At 34.2% G+C, this 10,319-nt stretch overlaps 1 protein-coding gene across 3 annotated transcripts; it reads left to right on the plus strand.

The window, feature by feature from the left end:
* The first annotated feature begins 295 nt into the window (after nt 1–295).
* GCG (glucagon) lies at nt 296–10,106 on the plus strand. Of its 3 annotated transcripts, none has more exons than XM_060178268.1 (6): nt 296–416; nt 3,882–3,982; nt 6,016–6,177; nt 7,624–7,761; nt 8,821–8,964; nt 9,626–10,106. In XM_060178268.1, the coding sequence occupies exons 2-6, from the start codon at nt 3,891–3,893 to the stop codon at nt 9,630–9,632; spliced, it is 543 nt and encodes a 180-aa protein (XP_060034251.1). In that variant the 5' UTR covers nt 296–416; nt 3,882–3,890; the 3' UTR covers nt 9,633–10,106. The 3 variants fall into 3 exon arrangements, with proteins under 3 accessions (XP_060034251.1, XP_007523834.1, XP_060034250.1); XM_060178267.1 differs by having other exon boundaries at nt 311–455; XM_007523772.2 differs by lacking the exon at nt 9,626–10,106 and having other exon boundaries at nt 310–455; nt 8,821–8,968.
* The last annotated feature ends 213 nt before the right edge of the window (nt 10,107–10,319 follow it).

Raw genomic sequence — 10,319 nt, forward strand, 5'->3', positions numbered from 1 at the left:
TGTGTTCAGCATAAAAATTCACATTACAGTACTTAAGTGATTTTCATGCCTGACTGAGGGTGAAAGGTAAATTTCCAAACTACCCTTTCCATTCCCAACAACAACAAGAAAAAGAAAAGCAAGAAAGCAAATACAAACTTTCCTGATCCCTGAAATTTTTACCCAATGTACTCGGAGAATGAATGCAGATGAGCAAAGTGAGTGGGCGAGTGAAATCGTTTGTAACAAAAACCCATTATTTACAGATGAGAAATTTATATTGTCAGCATAATGTCTATGAAGCTAAACACTGAAGAGTATATAAAGCTGTGAGCTCTGGTGCAGAAGTACAGAGCTCAGGACACAGCACATCCATAGTTGTAAAAAGAGGGGGTACTCTCTCTCCACTTACTCTCTTTCAAGACTTCTTTCAGAAGGTAAGATATTGATAACTCCAAAGGCTGTCTTCGGTGGAAGTAAGTATTTTTAAAGGACAAAATATAATGTTTTATACCTTATGTATTTTTTTACTAATTATACATGGGTTAGTATTGAAATGAAAATGCTACAATATGTGTTTGCGTTTACTTTAACATCATGAAATCACAAAGTGAGTTGGAGAATTTCAAAGCAAAAATACCAAAAAAAAAAAAAAAAAAAAACTAAGATTGAAATTGGGGCACTTATTACAAGACTTAACTGTTTGCAGAAATGAATTTTAAAAATACGCACTGTTTTTAAATATAATTATTTTCCCTTTAAATTTGATCAATATGTATATGACTTTGAACAGAAGGCGCCTTTTAAATTCCACATAAATGTGTCCATTAAAGAGGCTATAACAGCAATTGTTCTGTACTAAAGAAAGCTTATGGTTTTTCAAAAGAGTAAAATCAATGTCATCTTTCAAATATTCAAATTTCTGGTAAGGCTATCAAAATATTAATTCCATTAAATCAGCTCTGTAAATAAGACACAACATACTTAATGCAAACAATTAGCATAGATATTGGGAATTCTTTGGATGGAGTTAAATAAAATTACAGATCAATAATTATTTACTCTTCGTTGAGGATAAATAATAATAAACTAAATATGAATGCAATTTTGAATCTGTTTAGAAAAAAATCAGATATTTTAAAATGTCTCTGTTTATACAGACAAAATAAAACTTTACAAGATACTCAATGGAGTAAATAGTCATGTATTTTTACACACACACACACACACCAAGAGCCTATAAAAAGAAATGAATTAACAACTTTAAAGGTATTTAGTCTAAAATATCAACATATTTAAGCACATGGCATATGCCACCTTGCCTACTCTAAGATTAATCTATCATTTCAAAAGGAAAGCTTTCTGTATAGAAATTAATATTGTTACAATAGTTTCCCTTAAAATTTGAGTAGAAATATGTAGATCTTACAAAACTTTAGAATTCTTTTTTTAGGCTATCCAAATTAAAGGGGCTATTATAATTCAAAATTCTAACATTGGCAATATTTTGATAAAATAATAGCAAGTTTTTGTTTTTCTTAGCAACAGTATTTAAATAATTAGCTTCATCTGTAAATTCTCCATGATTCTGTAAACCTTTTTTATTCTGCACACTTCCTTAAAATAGAAATAAAATTTTAAAAATAAATTCCTTCTTTCACTAGAACTCATTTTACTGCCATATAGAACTTGGAACTTTAACTTCTGAGTGGGGGTTTTCTCCCATCACTTCCCACAGTGCAGATCTCTATTTGTTCTAACCCTGCCTCTATGGGCCCTCACAGTAGACATTACACTCTTTAAGAACTTTGGATGGGAGGAGTTAATGTTAATTGGGATTAAATAGATTTCTCAACAGTAGCCTGATCCTAAAGAAAAAGGAAAGAAGAGAAAAGAAAAAACTTGCTTTAATTATTTTAATTCCTAAAAGTTTAGATTTATAATTAAGTTATACTCAGAAAAGTCTACCTACATATACAGCAAGGCTTCCAAAGTTGCCAACTAAATAAACTGAAGTGGGGCCAGGCGAGGCGGTGGCACATCTGGTTAAGAGCACACATTGCAGTGTACAAGGACCTAGGTTCAAGCTTCTATTCCCCATCTGTAGGGAAAAGATTCACAAGTGGTGAAGCAGAGCTGCTGGTGTCTCTCTGTCTCTGTCTCTCTCTCTCCACCCCCTCTCAGTTTCTCTCTGTCTCTATCCAATAACAAATAAATAATATTTTTAAAACTAAATTAAAGTATGGCAAACTACTAAATCAGCAGTTTAATGTCAATGACTGCAAAACAGTAAATAGGGAAGCCGGAAGGTAGGCAGTGGATTAAGTGCACGTGGTGCGAAGCACAAGGACCCTTCTAATGATCCGGGTTCCAGCCTCCGGCTCCCCACCTGCAAGGGAGTAGCTTCACAGGCAGTGAAGCAGGTCTCAGGTGTCTTTCTTTCCCCCTCTCTGTCTTCCCCTCCTCTCTCCATTTCTCTCTGTCCTATCCAACAATGACGACATCAATAACAACAACAATAATAACTACAACAATAAAACAAGGGCAACAAAAGGGAATAAATAAATATTAAGAAAAAAAAGAAAACAATAAATATATCATTTCTAGTGTGTGGATATTTATCCAGTTGGTCAATTGATCTAAAGAGATTTAATATTTCAAAATACAAAGTACTATACCAGGTAATACAATATCTGTATTTCAGAGCCAAAGATAGTAAATATGACTACAGTGTTAATGACAAGACTGATAGTTAAAAACGATAATATTTATAAAGTTCTTATTTCAAAACAAATGTCTTTCTGCTAAAAATACTCATTCAAATTATTTATATATAAGCGTACTCAGTCTTGAATTGAAATTTCTGCTTTTCACTATAAAACAGTCAGACCTGAAAGTAGAAGTCAAAGACAAATGCTGAATTTAAAGTTTCCATTCAGCAAATAGAGGAGCTTGCCCTGTAGAAGCATTTTGCCTTACTTGGGTGTTGGTCCCCACCCCATCTGCATTACATCATCATGTTTCCCTGGGGCATCTGCTTGTAATACAAGAACATGCAACCAGGTGTCTGTCCTACAACCAGGTCTAGGGTGTCACTAGCAGTAAATGACATGATCTGGATGAAATCCAATTATTAAACATCCGGAGGACTTCCAAGACTTCAAAAGCAAGCATTAATTTTCTTTATGACAGTGATCTCTTAGTTTCTTAGCTGTGATTGTTCAAGTTGCCAGAAGCATTAGTTCTTGTTGCAAATTGCTTGTCTTTAAAATGATTTTTTTTCTTTAATTTAGAACAGGTCAAAGCACCCTAAAATACCTCAAATCTGTTGGCCGCTTTATAATTACAAAGTCTAGACCAAGTTACACTATTTAAAATATAAATGAATAATACATCTGAACCGACAGCTGGTATGCCAAGTTGTAGCCTGAGGCTGCTTTAAGATGGTTGAAATGCAGTATAATGTAAATGCTTGGAAGTGAAGGACTATTAATTGAAAGCCAGACTGATAGTGAAGGGGGAGGAATTATGGATAAGGTGCCATTCAGGCTAACCATATGTAGCATATCATCTACAGTGGGTATTTTGAGTGTTTATCATGGACATTTTTTATTTCAAATCTGGAAATGAGCCTTCTAATTATTAACATAATTGTACTACACTAATGAAAATCTTAGTGGTGGAACACATCTTTTGTAATTTTTTTGACACATACACAGAGGGAAAAAATTAGAATATGCAATATATTATTGGAAATTAAACTGGAAATATAATCAATAAAATTGATTATTAGTTCTTTGTTTCTGGTAATAATATTTACTTAGTAAAAATCAAACTAATTTAGACTGACATGCTTACATTGTTGCCTAGTTTCACACTCCCTGCACTCTATATTCCAACAGGCAGCAAAAATGAAAACCATTTACTTTGTGGCTGGATTGTTTGTAATGCTGGTACAAGGCAGTTGGCAACGCTCTCTTCAAGATGTAGAAGAAAAATTGAGGTATTAAATCTTTTGACTGTCCTTGTAACAACCTGAGAAAACAACAATAAGTGAATGGGTCTCAGAAATTTAAATATTTTGTCTAATTTTCTAATGTCTAAAGTAGCAATGTAGTATAGATCAGAGCATATGTGTTCTTTCATAGTCAAAAGGATGGTCATGCTGAACTATGTTAAAAAGGGAATGATAATGCTGTGAGATCTAGCTGATTCTGCCTATTCATTCATTATTCTCATAATGCATACCAGCTTGTTTATTTTTTAAGTTAAATGATGTTGTTTCCTGTTAACTATAAAAAACATATGTGTTTATGGTAAAAAAAAAAAAAGAAAAACATGCAAAATATCTAAGTACTCAAAACCTACTACCCACAGAAAGCTTTTCATTATTTTAGGATTTGATGTTACTCACTTGATGCATTTTATAGAAATACATATAGAAATATTTCTTGGATAAATACAGAGTTTTGTATTATGCTAAGGCATTGTCTTACTAGATTTTCTTGTGATCCAAAATCTACTAGATAGTGGCCAAAAATGTGTCCCTTAGATAGAGCACAGAATGTGCATGATTAAGGCTCCAGGTGTAATGCCTGTACCATCTTAGCTACAGATGTTCACAGTCTCTCTCTTTGTTTCCCTCTCTTCCTCTCTAAATTTGTTTTTAATGAGAGAGATACAGAGAAATGACACAGAGAGAAAGACCACAGCACTGCTCAGCTCTGGCTAATGGTGCTGCTGGGACTGTACCTGGGACCTCAGAGTCTCAAGCATGATGTCTTTTGCATAAACCATATGCTGTCTCCCCAGCCCCTCCCCCCTCATTAAGTAAATATTTTTTTAAATCTAGTAAATGTTTGATATTTAATGGTTGCATACTATTTCATCTCATGTATTTATGTGGCTATTCCTCCTCTACGGAATACTGCAAATAGCATTTTCCCTACATTTTTCACTGTTTTCTGAGATTTCTTGTGGTAAAATTATGTGTCAAAGGCTTTTTTTTTTTTTAATTTTCCCTTTTGTTGCCCTTGTTGCTTAACATTGTTGTGGTTATTGATGTCGTTGTTGTTGGATAGGAGAGAGAGAGATGGAGAGAGGAGGGGAAGACAAGAGGGTGGAGAGAAAGACAAATAACTGCAGACCTGCTTCACCTCCTGTGAAGTGACTCCCCTGCAGTTGGGGAGCCGGGGCTCAAACCCGGATCCTTAGATGCTGGTCCTTGCTCTTTGCTCCACGTGCACTTAACCTGCTGCGCCACTGCCCGACTCTCCTGTGAAAGGCTTCTAATGGGTATAAATCTCTTCTAATATCTTGCCAACTTACTTTTTAGGAAAGTGATATGCACATTCAGATCAGTAGTATAAAAAGAGTTCTTTCATATGTCCTCTCCCAAAATGTAATCTTTTCTGATCTAATGGAAAATATAGCATCCCATTTCTACTTCTGAATATTAACCAGATTGCATATTTCCCCTTATTGGTTATGCCAACCAACTGTTGATTACTGGTATATGGATAATCCGCTATACAGTTTCAAGTTTGCAAGTATGCTTTTTCTTGTCTTTCTTGACTCTTAATTATCTTTGTTTCACCATTAGGCACAATATAACCAGATAACTGTGTTACTTTTTAATATTAATTTATGCAAAATAGAATTGGGAACATACATCTCTACCCAAGAAAATTATTTGAGATTCTTTTCTCTTTTAAAATATTCAAGTCCATGTTCTCTTCCTCCATTTTTAGCATTATCGTGAGTAAATGAATCAATTGAAATCAGATTTATGTAGCTATATTTCAGGGGGGGGAAAGTGAAGTCAGTTGATAAACTCTTTACAAGAATTTGAATCAGAATTATTTAACTTTAATAAAACCATAAACTTCCCACAACTAGTTAAGGGCTTGGTCAAGTATCTATGAAATAATTAAGCCTTTCAGTTTTATGTGGTGCTATGTTTTTTAGAGAAGATAATTCTCAAGTGAGCCTGTTCTTGAGGAAAGATTTAGTTGTACCAATCATTGTCCTTCACAGGCCATTCCCAGCTCCCCAGACAGATCCTCTCGGTGATCCAGACCTGATGAATGAAGACAAGCGCCATTCACAGGGTACATTCACCAGTGACTACAGCAAGTATCTGGATTCCAGGCGTGCCCAGGATTTTGTGCAGTGGTTGATGAACACGAAGAGGAACAAGTAAGAGAGTCTGAATCTAGCCTGAAGCAGTCATTAAAATGTTTAAAATGTCTCCTGACTTTCTTAAGTTATTATGCTCAAAAAAAGATGCCCATAAACTTTTTCATTTTTAATGATTTTCATCTTCCCTGGTAGTCTAGTGGTTAGGATTAGGCACTCTCACTGTTAATGATTTTCAAGGTTAGCAATATTATCCTCTGATTAGCACACCCCTGCTCCCTGCAAAACTCTTGCCCATCCTCAAATGGTCCATAGGCTTTAAATTATTTTCTCAACCATAGTCTGCAATATTAACTCTTTTGTTCATTTTATTCTTAAACCAGAAGTTAACATTTGCAAGGTGAAGAATCTGATTTCTGACCAACAGATTGAATAAATGTAACATTCCCTCGAAGGATTCAAACTTGTGACTTTGATCACATTTGAAGTGTCCCCTAGCCAAGTTAATCATGGTAAAGAATGGAAACAGATGCAGTCTTTTTATTGTAGAATACAATCCAAAATACACATTAAAATTACAGCATAACGCACAGAAAGAAGGCAAATAAGAACACAAGCCTATCGCAAAGCATACATTTTAATGTTGGATTTTCTTTGACAGTGTGGGGCTTTTTTGCCGCAGCTAGGCTACTGGAGGAAATCATGTGCAAGGGTTTCACAGAGATGGTGGAATTTCACAATTTCTTTGGAGGGTGGCCCACGAGGGAAAAAGAGTTATGCATACAAAGTAGCTGAAGGAATCTAAAACTCAGAAAAAGGGCATAGATTTGTCTGGATAGACTACAGCAGGGGGATAGAGAAAGAGTGAGAACATGAGCCAAGAACAGGAGAGGCAGAGTGGTTAGCCAAAAGGTTAAAAGTAGAGAGTACTCCTGGTGGCAAAAATGGCAGATTCTGGAGGAGAACAACAGGTGGAGGCCACTGGTAAAATGTAATTAAAGACCTGAAAATATGTCACAAATTGGTAAGTGAATATAAAACAGTTCATGCTCTCAAGCCATGATCCTGTCATCCAGCTGATGACAATTTGAGGTGACCCACTGCTTCCCCTTGAATCAATGAACTCTTATCACAGGCATCTGAATAGCAAGCAGCTGTTTTGTCTGTGAGTAGCACAGCGCAGTAGATAATCTACATATGTTGAAACCAGCATAAGTGCAGCTTTAATAATCAGAGGCACAGAGAAGCAGAACAGGTAGAAATAGATGCAGTGGGTAGAGTGGGGGCGTTTTAGCCTATCCTTAATTGTTATTAGCCTTCTCCCATAAATTTTTAATACATATGATTAATGTAGCTTCAAAACAAGTCCCCTAGCAGCCTTCATCTTCCAAATCTTCTTAAACCTCTCCTACAGAGAATCCTGAACCCAAAGCTGCCAGTGCTTATAGGTGAGAACCATATTGCTAAAGAGACAGATCTTCAATTTAACTTTCACATTTCTTTCAGGAATAACATTGCCAAACGTCATGATGAATTTGAGAGACATGCTGAAGGGACCTTTACCAGTGATGTAAGTTCTTATTTGGAAGGCCAGGCTGCCAAGGAATTCATTGCTTGGCTGGTGAAAGGCCGAGGAAGGAGAGAGTAAGTCTGTACATTCTTATTTAATTTTTTCCTGAGTTTAATGCTGAAAACCAAGGCTACAATTATCTATACATGGTTTTGAATTACAGATGCAATTAGTGTTGTGTCACAAAGCAAAGGAACAACTCATATTGGTGAATGAAAGTATATGAAAGTTTTATATTTTATATTTTGTTTTATATTTTATAGCAAGTATTAGTAATAGAGTGAAACAGGTTGTGTTTATTTATCTGTAAATATTTGTTGATTAGGGATAGAAGAAAATGGAGAAAGGGAACCAGAACATTACTCTGGCACATGTGATGCTGGGAACTAGTATCTCAAGCTTAAGATTCCTATGCTTTAGCCACTATGTCATCACCCAGATCACAAACAGGTTGCATCTATATTCCCTCATTATAGTTGTACTATGATGCAGGCATTAATTTGTCCATTCAGAATGATTCTGAAAATAAATGAGGGTGGGGGGAGATAGCATAATGGTTATGCAAAGAGACTCTTATGTCTGTGGCTCCAAAGTCCTAGATTCAATCCCTGTATCACCATAAGCTTGAGCTGAACAGTTTCATATAGGTTTAGCATATATTCCTATATAATTACTCAGATAAAAACTAATGAAAATTGAACATAGTAAAGCAAAAGGGTCAATGAAATATTACCAAAGTACAAATTAAATTTTGGTCTGTTAATATTACATCTTGCAAGGCTATTCTGATAATCATTAGGCTAACAAGATAGATTTTTTGAATTAGACAAATTAATTGTCTCAATGATAACTTCTGTGTTGTCAATATACTAAGAATTTTGAAGCAGCCAGGAATATTGAAAAGGGCAAGATGTTATATAGACTTGGTTTCAGATCTCAGCTCTGCTCTCTAACACCTAAATAATTTCCTTTCCAATGTGCAGGTTTGTTTGAATGATTTAATAAGAGATCATTTATAAATAGACACAGTTTTTTGAATCTCCCTCATACATGTTACAAGCTATTCACAAGCATGCATTTAAATTTTTAGCTAACAGCAATCAATTATTATTATTATTATTTTTATTTCTCAGTTTCCCAGAAGAAGTCACCATTGTTGAAGAACTCCGCCGCAGACATGCTGACGGTTCCTTCTCTGATGAAATGAATACAGTTCTTGATAATCTTGCCACCAGGGATTTTATAAAATGGTTGCTTCAGAACAAAATTAATGACAGGTGATGGCATATTAGTTTATTTTAAAAAAACAGCCAAAATTTTAAAAATATAATCACAGTATTATAAGTTGTTCCTCAGTTTGGAAGAGAGGACCTTTACTATTTTGTTGTAAAATCAGAATTATGAATCATTTAAGAACCCATTATTATATTCATTTTTAATTATTGCCATTTTATCCATTCCCTCATTTATTACAAAAAAAAACATTTCTTGAATGTCAAGGGATGAAACATTAGGAACACAGATATGAATAAAACATGGAGACGTTAAGTCATTCATATATTAATATCACATTGTAAATTACTATATATATGTTGATATATCAGTACAAAGTAAAGAACCAGTATATGTGGTATTGTATACTTAATATAAGTATTATAATAGTAAAACTATAAGACAAAATTAACCATATATCATAATAGGCTATAATTGCTTGTGTAATTATTAATAAACTTAATATTTCTGGTGAGATAACTTCAGCAAACATACCTTATAAAATATTTTGAGTTCAATTCACTAAGGATAAAAAGACTAAGGGATTTATGAGATGAAATTATTGATTAACAACATAAAAATAATGAGATAAATATTTTCTGGATAAGTAATTTGTATAATCTGTATATTATAGTCATGCTAAATCATTTTTATTTTTATCCTTAGGAAGTAAACTTGACACTATTCGAGATCACCTTTGCAACATCACCTGCTAACCACATGGGATGTGTGAAATTTTGAGTTCTGTAAATTTAAGCAGTGTATTCTGAAGCTGTCTTGCTGTGCAAACCAATAATCTTTATGTTAATAATGTGTAGCTGTAAGGTTATAAACTGCATACACCATTGTCAAAATACTGTTAAAATATCAGTTTTAAAATATGAAAATGCAAGACTCTCTTGCTTTCTTCATATTTTGGATGAAGTGGCCTCGCTTGCATATACTTAGCCGGGAAATTGTTATACTAGGACACATAATGTGTATATAAATCATCCCAATCAGAGAAGATATGCATTATAATAATAGGACAAGGGAACAACAGGTTGTCACTGTGGTGGAAAGAGAACTTACAACTTAAAGTATTTGTCATAGAAGTGTTCTGCTTTCAACTTAAATAAAAAATTAAATAAAATTTTCAAGTGTCTTACCATTGTCTGTTTTCCCTCTTTTTATCCTGAGTCTTTTCAAACACCCCTTCTTCCTAAACCAGTAGTCCAAGAGAAAAACCTGGAGTTCAAATATGGTTTCATGTTTTGAAGTAATAGATGATATACTCTTATATTTTGAGCCAACATTTAAATACCAAAAATATCACAATATATAGGAAGAAAAAAAATAGCTTTGACTCCACATATGATTT

Source organism: Erinaceus europaeus, chromosome 18 (genome assembly GCF_950295315.1).
Source record: "Erinaceus europaeus chromosome 18, mEriEur2.1, whole genome shotgun sequence".
In the NCBI taxonomy this organism is placed as follows: Eukaryota; Metazoa; Chordata; class Mammalia; order Eulipotyphla; family Erinaceidae; genus Erinaceus; species Erinaceus europaeus.

What these genes read in the sequence shown, in the direction of transcription:
- GCG (XM_060178268.1), top strand. Translation starts at nt 3,891, where the DNA reads ATGAAAACCATTTACTTTGTGGCTGGATTGTTTGTAATGCTGGTACAA. An exon ending in GATGTAGAAGAAAAATTGAG is followed by an intron (nt 3,983 to 6,015) that starts GTATTAAATCTT and finishes TGTCCTTCACAG; the next exon opens with GCCATTCCCAGCTCCCCAGA. An exon ending in AAAGGCCGAGGAAGGAGAGA is followed by an intron (nt 7,762 to 8,820) that starts GTAAGTCTGTAC and finishes TTTATTTCTCAG; the next exon opens with TTTCCCAGAAGAAGTCACCA.